This window comes from Arvicola amphibius, chromosome 2 (genome assembly GCF_903992535.2).
Source record: "Arvicola amphibius chromosome 2, mArvAmp1.2, whole genome shotgun sequence".
Taxonomy (NCBI): Eukaryota; Metazoa; Chordata; class Mammalia; order Rodentia; family Cricetidae; genus Arvicola; species Arvicola amphibius.
Window position 1 is genome coordinate 107,216,112 of NC_052048.2, and position 13,650 is coordinate 107,229,761.

General features: G+C 50.9%; 1 protein-coding gene across 11 annotated transcripts in view; it reads left to right on the plus strand.

Annotated features, from left to right (window-relative positions):
- Nucleotides 1–13,650, plus strand: part of Wiz (WIZ zinc finger) — a 28,007-nt gene that overhangs the window by 243 nt on the left and 14,114 nt on the right. For 3 of the 11 annotated variants that reach the window (XM_038318801.1, XM_038318802.2, XM_038318805.2), the window contains exons 1-4: nt 1,552–1,617; nt 8,211–8,283; nt 10,044–10,323; nt 10,638–12,757. In XM_038318801.1, coding sequence (XP_038174729.1) covers nt 10,744–12,757 — 2,014 coding nt within the window. In that variant the 5' untranslated portion in view covers nt 1,552–1,617; nt 8,211–8,283; nt 10,044–10,323; nt 10,638–10,743. Of the gene's footprint in view, nt 1–55; nt 553–643; nt 719–1,354; nt 1,618–8,210; nt 8,284–10,043; nt 10,324–10,637; nt 12,758–13,650 lie in introns of those variants that run through there. The other 8 variants (XM_042054476.1, XM_038318803.2, XM_038318804.2 and 5 more) reach the window with 8 other exon arrangements.

A 13,650-nucleotide genomic window follows, 5' to 3' on the forward strand; every position in this document is an offset into this window, starting at 1 on the left:
GGGCGGGGCGGGGCCTGCAGGGGCGGGGCCTGGTCGGGGGCGGGGCCGTACAGGTGGGGGAGGGGCGGGGGTCTCGAGGCAGGTGTCTCCCCCCCTTCCTCGACTCGTCCCGCGGGGTCTCCCGCCCCGAGGTGCACGGGCGAAGGGCGCATTCCCGGGACCCTGGGTCCCCCGCGGGGTGCGTCCGCGCAGCGCCACCCCTACCTCTGCGACCCTTGCGGGTCTAGGGTGGGGAACGACCATCCGGGCCGGAGCCCCCTCCCCAAGCTGCCAAAGTGCTCCGAAGTTGCGGTCCTACCCGATCCCCGCCGGCAGTGCCTACCCCAGTGGGCACCCGCAGGTGCTTTCTCTAGGCCTGGACAGGGACCCCTCCTGCCAAGACTGTCAACCCACCTTGTATAGGACCCCCGGGAGCACCCAGACCCCGAGGGCAACGCCTGCTACCAGGCCTGGAGACCCGGCCCCGCCCCGGTTGCCTGGGCCCGGCCTCACCACCATCTCCCTCGGGAGAGCGCCTCATTCCTGCCCTTCACTTTCTGCTCTACCTTGAAGGTATTTATAGGTGGAGAGGACAGCCGGCCCCCTTTCCCCCCAGGGTCCTTATTTCTGAAACAGGAACCCCATCGGTCTCTTTCATCCTCGAGCCAGAGCAACCAATATCGGTGGAGGATGCAACCAATATTATTGGAAGGTGGCAGGGTGGAGGAGCCCAGGCTTGGTATGCATGAGAGATCATGCTGAGGAGAAGGGAAAGGGTTAATGGTGGGGTCACTTGAGGCTGTGAAGAGGTTAAGGGGTTAACTCTGGATAACCTTACAAGAAGGGTCCGAGTGTGGGGAAAGTATAGGGATAATTGACAAGGGGGAACAGAAGTGAGAAAAGTGTCAGGGCAAAGATAGGGGCATTTGAGACAGTGCATTCAGGAGCTGGGAGTGTGGAAGTGGCTGGGCTCCTGGAAACTGGAGGCATGGTCATAGGTTGTGCAGGTCCAGGAAAGCCAGGAAGCAGCTGGAAAGGTGAAGCTGTAAGTGAGCGAAGGGAGGACTAGGGGGAGGTAGAAGGATTAAAGAGGGAAGACTGGGGTGACTGAGTGCATGTGTAAGTGAGGTAAATGAAGGCTGCAAAGAAGCTGGGAGAAGAGAAAGGTGTGGTATGGTGAAGCATGCTAACAGTGGAGGTGATGGGGTTATGATACATGCAAAAGGGCCTCAACACCATTTACCCCCTCACTTCAACTAGAGATAAACTGAGGCAATAGGTCTCGAAGGTAAGGACTGGGGTGTTGAGGGAGGGGGAAACTGAGACAGAATTCCTTTCTTGCTTTTCCTAAGGCCTTCTCTTTCTTTGTCCCCAGGGCCACAATGTCCCGCTGAATCTGCCAGGTACTGAGTGAAGATCAGCGGCTACCACCCATGGAGGGGTTACTGGCAGGTGGCCTGGCTGCCCCAGATCGTCCTCGAGGCCCAGAGAGACTGCCTGGCCCAGCTCCGAGAGAGGACATCGAGGGTGGGGCTGAGGCTGCTGAGGGGGAAGGTGATATTTTTCGATCTACTCATTACCTGCCTATCACCAAGGAAGGACCACGAGACATTCTGGATGGCCGCAGTGGCATTTCTGGTAAGAGGGCTCTGTGGCCCTAAGGAAGCATCCCGCTTAGTCCCCAAGGCTCAGAGAGAGCCCGGTCACCCTACTCCGCAAGGGTTGGGATTCGAATTCTGCTTGATGTCCAGAGCCTTCTCCTGGTGCTGCGCTTTGTTTTTTATTTTGCTCTTATGAAAACAAATTCCTTTGGGAGCCCATGACTATATCACAGTTGCCCAGAGGAACTAGATACATACTTGGAGTGGCCTGGCTCCCTCCTTCTGAGCTAGAAAACAATTGTATTCTAATACCCGTACCAGCACCTTGAGCTCTTGGCCCAAAGCCCACTTGTTCCTCAGGGGCAACCTGTTCCCATCAGTGTAGCTCACTCAGCTCCGTGTAGTCTTGATGGAGTGTAGCTCCTGAGCCCTGGGCCAAAACAGCTTGTGCCCTCTAGTGGTGAGGTAGAAACTGGGGCGTTAGAGATGCCTGTCACCCCTGTCTCTGCCTTGCTCTGCCCTGTACACTGTCCCTACCTCACAAATCGTTATTTATTCATTAAATACGGAGCACCTGCTGAGTGCCAGTTTCTGTTCTGGGTGCTGGAGAAACTAATCATGACAAAGAGGCAAGAGTTCCTTTCCTCCCAGGGTTGGTGTCCTAGAAGGGAAGATAAATGGACAACAAGTGGACAGATGTCCTAAGAGAGAGGTGATGATGGAGGCTATGCGGCTCTTAACCAGAGTGCCAGGATCATGCCCGGGAGACCTGGGGAAAGCCTCCTGAGGGAGTGGTATTTGAGGTAGAGCATGAAATGAATGGTGGAAAATGCCCACCGCGTGGTGGGAGCAGTAAGTGCAAAGGCCTATTGAAGGAAAGGAGCCTGGCATGTTTAAGGAATCTGGCGTGGCTGGGGAATACTTTCCCTTCATCTCCTTGGTTGACCCCCCCCCCAAAAAAAAAACTCTGGGTCCCAAGAACTTCCAAGCACCTCTTTGGTGATTCCTACATGCCAGATTCTTTGTGTGACCAAATTATGTCATACTTAGAGCCTTGGTAGGGATAGTCTCAGTTATTCATTTACCTCACATTAGGAATGGGGGATCCAAGACCCTCAGGGATGAAGTAAGTATCCCAAAGTCACAGAGTCACAGAGTCAGGCAGTAATGTGGCCTCACAACCCTCCTCCTTTTTCATGTTAGGTTTTCCTTTTTTAGAGAACTGGGGATGGCACCTTGGCCCCTGCACACTCTGCTAATGCTGTTCCACTAGATCCGTCCCAGCCCTCTTCTTGTTTTTTTAAGTTTCTTTCGTCAAGTTGTTTCTTTCTTTCTCTTTGTGTTTTGTCATCCTACATGTTAGGCAAGCACTCGACCACTAATCTTCATTTTCAGGCTTCATCTTATTTATTTATTTTATTTCTTTTTTGGTTTTTTGAGACAGGGTTTTGCTGTAGTTTTAGAATCTGTCCTGGAACTAGCTCTTGTGGACCAGGCTGGCCTTGAACTCACAGAGATCCTCCTGCCTCTGCCTCCCGAGTGCTGGGATTAAAGGCGTGCGCCACCATCGCCCAGCCTATTTTATTATTTTTGATGATATGAAAATATTGCGTGTGAATATATAGATGTGACTGCTAGTGCCTGCAGAGGCCAGGCCCATTAGCTACCTGGAGCTGGAGTTACGGACAGTTCTGAGCCACTGGGCCTCCTTTTTTTTAAGTTTTTGGTTTTCCCCATTATTATTATTTTATGTGTATGGCTGTCTTGTGTCTACGTGTATCTCTGTGTATCTCCTGCATGCAGTGCTTTTAGGAGCCAGAAGAAGGAAACAGATCCCTTGGGACTGGAGTTACAGATAGTTGTGAGCTTCCATGTGGATGCTGGGAATCGATCCCTGGGTCCTCTGGAAAAGCAGACAGTGCTCTTAACCATTGAGGTGTTTGTCCAGTCCTTCTTTTTTGATATTTGTTTGTTTCTGGGTTTTTTTTTCTTGAGACAGGATTTCTCTGTAAAACCTGGCTGTCCTGAACTCACTCTGTAGACCAGGCTGGCCTTGAACTCAGAAATCTGCCTGCTTCTGCCTCCCAAGTGCTGGCATTTTAGAGTTGTGTGCATCATGCCAGGCTTCCTTTTTAGTTTTTTAATATTTTTCTTCTTTTTTCACTTTTCTGCTTTCTTTCTTGTGTTCTGTTTTGTTTTGTTGTCCCAAAAAGTTAGGGAAGTACTCATCCACTCAGCCACATTCCCAGATCCCTTTACCCATAGCCCCCTCTCTGTACTTTTGAAGCTCCTTGATCTCCCACTACCCAGCAGCACTTCTTATGATGCTCAGGTATTTATGAACCTACTGTCATAGAGTCAAGTAAGGAGGGGACCAGGCACATGCCATCCCTGCTGTCATGGGCCCCTTTATCCGGGGCAGGGAAGAGAAACATGAACCAAGACATAGGATGAGGAGGAAGCAACCTGACAAAAAAGCAGAAGGTATCTAGAGAGAGAGAGCCCTAACTTGTAAAGGTTTGAAGGGGACTGCTGGCACCTGTCAGTCTGAGGCATCGGGAAGATGGTGAGTAACAAATCTTGAGGGCAAAGGGTTATCCCTTAGCAGCCCCCTCCTCAGAACCCAGAGAGCAGCAGGACTTTATCCCAGGTCACACAGCTAGCCAGGGCAGGACTGGGGTTTTGACTCTGTAGGAATCTGAGAAATCTGTAAATTCCAAGGGACTGGCACTTTTTCTCCATGTGCAGATAACCCAGGCTGGAGAGGTGGGGAAGGAGGGTAGGTGTGTGTCTTCACCACCCCACACCTGACTGCAGAGCAACCAGGGATTCATGTGTGTACCTCCTAGGTGGGAGGAGTAAGGAGCCACCAAGGGGGACAAAACCCATCCTCAATGGGTTCCCTGAGCAAATGGGAGCACAGGTGGGGGTGGCTGCATTGGCAGGATCAAATCATGGAGGTTAGAGAAGGCCTGGATGTTTCTCCCACTGCCCTCTCAGCCTGCTTGACCCCCCTCCTGCCCCGCCCCGCCTTCATAGACTAGACACTTGCCCCGGGAGTCTTGTGATGTCTATAAATAGGAACAGCCTCTGAGGCTGCTATTCTGTCCTGAAGCCTGGGCACTCCCTCATCCCCATGCAGCCCTCAGAACCCTTTAAGGATCCCAGGAATGACACCGCAAACTTCTCTACCTGGACAAGGATATGCCCATTACCTGTTCTGTCTTCCATTATGGCTATCAGTTGAGGCCCTGTCTGAAGTTCCATTGCAGTCCCATATACCTCTGAGGTGGGCTTCACAGGTGCAGAAAAGTCTTGTTGGATTTACATGTTCAGATCAGTGAAGAGTTTGGTGCATGCCTGCCATTGTTTGGGGGACAGGAGTCCTGGGAACAAAGAACATATCATTTCGGGATCCTGAAGGGAATGAACCAGAGCACAGAGAAAGCAAGCCTAAGGCCGCAAATGTAGCCTCCAGCTCCCACCCCAGGACATCATCAAGACAGCCGTGACACTACAGAACACCTACCTCCTCCTCCCCTCCACACATCGTTGGTTCTCTGGATGGAATGCTTCCTGTGATCTCATTGGCCCTCGTCAGTGGCCTCTTGAAGCTGGGTTCCTGTCTTTTGCATTGTACTGAGGAGGAAACTGAGACTTGGAGCCTGGAAGGCAACTTCTGATCACACTGCTGAGTTTTACACTTGGAACTCTCTGACATCAAAGTATGGATTCTTGGCTACTCTGTCAAGCTGCAGGATGCCTGGCTTAGAGTCTAAGTAGATCATGGACACTCTTTCCTCTCATTTATAAGCTGCCTCAGGAGCCAGTGAGGGATTCCGGCACTGCCACGGACTCAAGTGTTGCATCCCAGATGCCTCATGTGACCCACAGGGGCTTCTGGATCCCCTTCAGTGTGGAGGATTCAGGGCAAAACCCCCACCTCCAAGGTGTCTCAGATACATGCCCTGCTTGTTCTCCTTCCTCCAAAGTTGCTGCCACTAAAAATAGGAGCCTCATTGGAGCTGCTCAGACAAAGAGGCCAGTGTGCCCCCCGGCTCATGAAATTCTTAGACAACAGCCATTGCACACAGCCATCAAATCTGGGACACTCAGAATTTCAGAAACAGGACACCTGGGACCCTCAGACCCACATCTCTAGGCTGTACTAGGGCTGGTTAACCACTAATTGGTCACCCTCTCCTGATTAGCTCTCCTCTGTGATGTATCCAGGAGAGAACCTGTTTCTTATGATTGTTTTCCTAGCCCCCACTATCCTCTCTAGCACCCCATCATAACTTCAGTCCTTAAAATCCAAGAATGTCCTGCTTCCTGTGAGTCTACCTCTGTGGTTCTCAAATGGGGACACTCAGGTTCCATAGGGGACACTTTGGGAATGTGTAGAGACATTTTCGGATGACATGATTGCAGGAGAGGTAGGTATTAGTATCTTGTGGGTGTGTAGATGCCAAGGACATGCTGATCATCCTGCATCAGTGCAGAAGTACCTCATCCCAGAGGAGGACTCCCCCATCCAACTGTCAACACTAAAACCACTCTGCTCTAGGATATGCAAATTTTTGTGCCCCTACCCCACATTTTAGAGGCCATGCCATTGTTACAGGCACTTTCATCAGGTTCAACAGACAGACCCCACCTTCCTGACCACCGTCCTCATTTTCATTCTTCTGTCCCCAGTGGTCAGCTTTCAGTTCCCAGGGAAAATTGGATGGTGGGGGATTAGAAGAATCTGTGCCAGCCCTTGCCTTTTCTGGACTATCCTCAAATTGAGGTTGATCCAGCAATTGCATCTGTCAGGCCCTGGCCAGGGCACAAGTTCCCCCAGCGTGTTAACCTTGGCCCAAGCAATTGGCTTACTCCCTTCTTGGCATGCTTGCCATGTCAGGCAAGCGTGGCGGGTAGAGGTGCGGGCCAGGATTCCTGTGGTGGCTCCAGGCATTGGCTCTACAGGTGGATAATGGAGAGTTGGCTCTATCTGTGTTGTTGTGGGGTGGTGGGCATTCCCAAGAAGGGATTCCATTCTAGGATTTAGGCCTGGAAACGGGTCCAGAAGGCAGGCATGGGCCACGTGGGGCTCAGGGTGGCCAGGCTCCCCACTCATCATCTGGCATGGGTTTGTTTAGTACTTGCATGCCAGGTGCTGGAATGCTGCCATGAATGAGGCTGCAAATGTCCCAGTTCTCAGGGGGCTTATGTGCTTACAGGGGACCCAGACATGCAGTTATCCATAGAGAGAACCTGGCAATATCTGGGAGGGCTAAAAAATAAATGAAGCAGATGCCAGGCATGGTGGCACAAGCCTGTAATCACAGTATTCAGAAGGCAAGAGACAGGAGAATGGATGGAAGAAAGACAAGCTTGGCTGTATAATGAGTTCTAGACTAACTGGAGCTTTGTAGCAAGATTTGTCTCAAAAGCAAAACAAAGCCAGGTTTGCCTATTTTCCCAGCACTTAGAAGGCAAGAGGCAGAAAAACTGTAAGTTTTGAGGTTAGCTGGTCTTAAGAAAGACCTTGTCTCAAAAGCAAAACTAAAAGTAGGCATAGTGATACATACCTGTAACACACCTGTAGTTCCAGCACTTGGAAGATAGAGGCAGATCTGGAGTTAAAGGTCATCCTCAGTTACATATTGAATTTAAGGCCAGTCTGAACTAAGTGAGACCCTGTGCCCACAGATAGATAGATTGATAGATAAATAGATGATAGATAGATAGATAGATAGATAGATAGATAGATAGATAGATAGATAGATAAAATCAAAACAAACCAACCAACAGAAATCCAACAAAGTGGCACAAAAATAAACGTTAGGTTAAAAAAGAGACAATCATAATATCTCATTTGAATAAGTACCAAGTGCAATTGGAAAAGTCCTGCAACTGCTGGGCATAGTAGTGCCCACCTTTAATCCCAGCACTCAGGAGGCAGAGGCAGACAGATCTCAGTGAGTTTAAGGGCAGCCTGGTCTATAGAGCAAGTTCCAGGACAGACAGGGCTGCCCAGTAAGACCCTCTCTCTCTCTCTCTCTCTCTCTCTCTCTCTCTCTCTCTCCCTCCCTCCCTCACACACACACACACACACACACACGGGTGGGGGTGGCTGAGGCCAGAGAGAGTTAGGACTCAAAGCTTCATAGGGATGGAAGTTGGGGGAGCATGCACTTGGGTTACAGCAGCAAGGGCCCAGGAAAGGCAAGTGAAGTTGGAGAAACCAATAAAGACCCAGACCTCATGCATGTGCCATTGTTGTGGCAGGTGGGACTCTAGCTTTTTCCTGTAGCTAGAATGAGAAGCATATGAGTTTTCCCAGGGTATGACTTAAAAATGAAGAAACAAACACTACCCTGGTTGTTGAATGTCAGGAAACCTGGAAGGCAGCAAGTCCCTAGGATCCTCCAGAAGACCTAAGGGGATTCCTTGAGAGAACCTCCTTTCAGGGTACAAATACAGAGGTCAGAAGCCTCTGAGGGATAAGGTTGGAGGCCTACAGGGCCCCTCTTAGATACCCCACAGGCTCTTGGAGCTGAGGTATGGAGGGCCCCGGCCAGGGGAACCCCGGCCCTGGCCAGAGGGACCCCAGCCCCTCAGGGTCTCCCCTCTCTGTTGCAGATGGGCAGCCCCATCCTGGCCTCAGCGAAGCCCTCCCCCGTGCCACCTCCGCCACCCATCGGATCAGCAGCTGGTGAGTGCCACGCTGGCCCTGACCTCAGGTAGGGCAGGGGGATAAGCAGGAGTGTCTAGGCTCCATCAAAGCCCTCTGGGGAACGAGAAGGGGATAGGAGGGAATCAAGAGGCCAGGCAGGAGGAGGTGGCTCCCCATAGACCAGCCCCCGGGTGTGTGCTGGAGTAAAGGGGGAGGTCTGATAGCAACACAGAGGTCAACTCTCATTACCCCTGCCAGGAGCCAGGCCAGAAAGGGACTAGTCTGTACGCTGGACTCTTGGAGTCTAGTCTCTCTCTTAAGTGATGCTTAGATTGATGCTATGCCTCCCAGAGCCTCAGTTTTCTCATCTGAAAAATGGAAAGTTCGCTGTCACAAGATAGGTTTCACAAATTCGCCTTGAGAACTCAAGGGGCGGGGAAAGAACAGGGATCATGCCGATTCTTTTGTTGTTTATGGTGCTGGTGACAAAACTCAAAGGAGCAAGGACCTACAGGGTCAATGCAAGTGCTCTACCATCTAACCCTGAGCTGTAGCCCAACCTTGCTACTCTTTATTAAAGAGTTGGTAGATCTAATATATAATTATGATAATCTCAAGATTAACAACAGGTCTAGAAATGAATACTAACTATTATGTTCTGGCTCTCAGTTCAGCCCACTGACTCTTTGCGACAACACTGAAAGGATGGCACTTTTCATGTTGCATGGCACCAGTGAGGCTCAGAGAGTGGTACTGTGGCATCCACTTAGCCTGTCTGTACTACCTGTTTCCTCACCTGATCCATGGGTGTGATCAGTCTTCCCCTCTACCCCCATCTTGTGAAGGCAGGGTCCCTTAAAATGAAGGGAGCTATACATCAGTCATCCCAGAACTCATGAGGGAGATGCAAGAGAGTCAGGAGTTCAGGATCCTCCGCTGCTACATAGTGAATTTAAGGTCAGAATGGACCACAGAGACCCTGTCTCAAAGAAGTGTGTGTGTGTGTGTGTGTGTGTGTGTGTGTGTGTGTGTGTTGTATGTGCTTATGTGGGCACAATGGCACATACTATTCTCCCAGAACCTGGGAATTTAAAACAGGAAAGTCTTGAGTTCAGTAGCAGCCTGGGGTACATAATGGGACCCTGTCTCAAATAAATTGGCCTATACTGGTAGTACAGACCTATAATCTACAGCTACTCCTGAAGGTTAAGGAAGAGGATCTTGAGTTCAAAACCTGATTGAACTACAGAGTGAGTGCAAAGCTAGCATAATTTAACAAGATCCCATCTCAAATTTTTAAAAAGGGAGAAGGTCTAGGGATGTGGTTCTATGGTAGAGTGTTTGCCTAGGTTTGATTCCCAGCACTGGGGGGAAATGAAGAGAGAACTGATCAGGAATACTTATATTTTAAAAAGTCCGAGAACCTGGTGTGGTGGCTACAAACTTTAAATCCCAGCACTCGGGAGGCAGAGACAGGCAGATCCCTGTGAGTTTGAGGTCTGCCTAGTCTACATAATGAGTTCTAGGCCACCCAGGGCTATGTAGTGAGACACTGTGTCCCCCTGAAAAAGTTCTGTCCATCCCAAGGCTTACCAGGTATCAGGTGATTCCTAAGCACTTGAATTATATCTGTCTTTACCCTATATCTTGTTGTAGGGTTGTAGTCCCCATGTTGGCAAGCTTTTAAATAAGCATCTGCCTTGTGTGATAGTTTTCATTGGTGACAACTGTCAGAAAGTTCCTTAGATATTGTATAAGGAAGACAAGATTCCTGACTCGGAAATCATCTCCATTTTTAGGATTGGAAAACTGAGGCCCAGAGAACACTTTGCTCATCTGCTCTGACCTCCCAGCCCTACCTATCTCCCACCCAGGAAGGTCAGAGTCATTGGAACCATTAGTCACTCCTGACTCTGCCCCTCCAAGAGGGGAGGAGGTTCATCCTTTGAGCTGTCCTGCCACAAAGTTGACCTTCACCAAATTTGGGGGAGAGATGTGACAAAATCGCCAGTTTGGGGAGGACCAAGACAGAAGCAGCTTGGAGCCCAGGTCAGAGCCTTGGATCCTCCCTGGGGAAAGGTGAGAGTTGACTGTACCACCAGATTTGGGGATGCTCTCTTGAGGCTCTATCCCCCAACCTGTGGTCTCTGCACATTTCCCCAAAGATGTAACAGGGCTGGGCTGTACAGATAGGTGTACTCTAGGAATTAAACCTGGCTTTGATGGACTTCCTCACCTTTACCCTATTACTCCGAGCCTCTCCACAGTCACCCTTAAGCTGGATTTCAAGGAACTGCTCCAGCAAGCCCAGGAGGACTACTACCCTATCACTACTACCTAGGGAGGGAAGCTGAGGCTCATGCTAACCTATCCCCATTGGCACTTCCTTGCAGCTACTGGGATGGAGACAGCCTGGACTTTCAGCCGGGCTCCCCACCACCCCATCTTCTGGGCCCCTTCCCTGCTTCCCTTGATGTTCAGGGGTCTTGGGAGCACCCCATGGTCCAGGAGGCCAGGGAGGGCATCCGGTCTGAGCAGAGGTTCGAGGATTCAGTTATTGTGAGAACTATGAAACCCCATGCCAAGCTCAAGGGCTCTAGAAAGTTCTTGCACCACCAGGGTGAACTGAAGCTCTTAGAGAAATACCCTCCAAGCCACCACAAGTTTGACTGGCTCCAAGATGCAGATGAGCAGGGGCCACTGAAGGATGCAGGGTTACACCTGGACCTCCCTGCCCACCCACCGAGTGTCACTTCCTTCCGGAAGGTAATTGTGCCAGTGGATGACACTCCCAAGACACTGGACATGGAGGTTATGAGTACCAGAGAGGACCTAGAGGACTTTGCGGGACTGGCCCAGACTTCTGAGTGGGGCCTCCACACATCAGCCTCAGAAGTGGCCACACAGACCTGGACAGTGAATTCTGAAGCATCTGTGGAGCGACTGCAGCCCTTACTGTCCCCAGTTCAGACAGAGCCATACTTGTGTGAACTGTTGCAGGAAGTCGCTGATGGGGTGGACAGCCATGAGGAGGAGGAGGAGGAGGAGGAAGAAGAACCGGCTGTGTTTCCATGCATTGAGTGCAGCATCTACTTCAAGCACAAGGAGCACCTCCTAGAACACATGAGCCAGCACCGCCGAACACCAGGCCAGGAGCCCCCAGCTGAGCTGGCTCCATTGGCCTGTAGTGAGTGTGGTTGGGCCTTCACAGAGCCTACTGCCCTGGAGCAGCACTGGCAGCTGCACCAGGCTTCCCGGGAGAAGATTATCGAAGAAATACAAAAGCTTAAGCGATTTCCAGGTGATGAGGGCCGTGAAGCACGGCTGCAGTGCCCCAAGTGTGTCTTTGGCACCAATTCCTCTAGAGCCTTCATGCAGCATGCCAAGCTACATGTCCGTGAGATACTGCCCAGCCGGCAGGCCAAGGAACCTTTCAGGGGTGGCAGCCCAGTCATAGATGCTAGTACTTTTGTCTATCCCTCCTATGGAGACTCCTCAGGCCTCAATACCTGCATCTACTGTGGCTTCATGGCACCTAGCAAGAGTCTTCTCAGGGAGCACATAAGGCTAGTGCATGCCCATGCCCAGTGGGAGGAGCATGGCGAGTCTTTTGAGGAGAACCTCACTAGCCAGCCAGGTACTAGCCAGGATGCATACATCCACTTCCCTGACAATGCCACCATGGACTATTTTGGCAAATCTGAGCCTCTCTTGGCCTCTGTGTGGCAGGAGAACCCTGCTGGATATGACCCAGGCCTAGCCTTTGGCCCAGACTATCAGCAGCCAGGCATGAGAGATTTCCCACTGTTAAACTCAGGCCAGCGGCCTTTTGGAAAGCTGGCCTTTCCTTCCCCTATGGCATCTGCTTCCTACTCCATTCAGCTCAATAGAAACAAAAGCACTGTCCAGCTGCAGAGAATGGAAGACAAGAGTCGCCCTTGGAGTGAAGAGGAGGAAGAAGATGAAGACGTAGTACTGACTTCTGAAATGGATTTTACTTCTGAAAATGGGGCTTTTCCACCCTCATCCATCTCTAGCCTCATCCCTCAACCAGCCCTAGAGTTGAAGCAGACTTTCCAAGATGCTCTGCAGGCAGTTGAGGCCTCACAGGATCAGCAGCAGCAGCTCCAAGGAATGGTGCCTATTGTTCTGGTGGCGAAGCTCAGGTCCCAAGTCATGGCTGCAGCCAGCCGGGCATCCCCAAAGCTGCCACCTGAGGAACTGGGGCTAGGGAACACCCACCCGCTGGACTTCCTGCTCCTAGATACACCTTTGAGTGGATCGCTGGGTCTGGACACACTCCTAGAAGGGGATACGGCCATGGCTCTTAAGCATGAGGAACGGAAATGCCCCTACTGTCCTGATCGTTTCCACAATGGCATCGGGCTGGCCAACCATGTCCGAGGCCACCTGAACCGCGTGGGTGTCAGCTACAATGTTCGGCATTTCATCTCTGCAGAGGAGGTGAAGGCCATTGAACGCAGGTTTTCCTTCCAGAAGAAAAAGAAAAAAGGTAGGGCATCGGCCTTGCTTTGAGAATTCATCTCCCTCTCCGTTTGCCTGGGAGGCACAGAGCTGGAGAGCAGACTTAGCCACCCCCACTGTGAATCCTGCTTTAGCATCCTGCAGGGTGAAATTGGGGGCCTCCCCTCTTGAGAGACCTGGGAGCCATGGGTAGTGTTGTCACCAAATGTTGGTGGATGTGCAGGGATGCCCCAGTGCCCTGGTCACAGTGACAGCTGGAGGAAGGTGTTTGGGCACAGAAATCAGCCACAGGCAGATAATTCCATTTGATGCGTTCATGCAGTAAATGTTCTTTGAACTGTGTCCTCTCTGTTCTGGAGCAAGCCAGACAACAGTTCTGCTCTGTTAGAACTCTTGGCCTACACCAAATAAAAGGACTCTTGGTGGGTGGGCTTCAGAGCATGGGGCCCCTGTGCAGCGTGAAGATTTCAAGAAAAAAAAAAGGTTCTGATTCCAGAGGGCTGCCTCTAGGGAAAGCACACTGGGTGGTTCTGATACTGGGTAGTTCACAGCCCACTTGGGGAAGGTGCTAGTTTGGTGCTTGAGTGAATGAGAGTACACACACACACACACACACACACACACACACACACACACACACACACATGAGAGAGAAAGATACTGAAGTGTTGGGTAAGTGGTAGACAGCTAAGAAATTAGGCAGTATGACATCAAGTGACCAGGGCTGAGAAAAGAAACCCTAACTCTACCTTGAGGGCTCAGAGAGGCTCCCAGACGTGGGCATCCCATCCTCTCCTTGTCCGTTTCTTCATACAGCCTACAATTAATGTATAATAATGGAGTGATGCTAAGCAGAGGTAGACACAGAGAGGGTATTTATCCAGTACTCTCATATTGCAAATTCAGAGAAGCCTCTTCTAG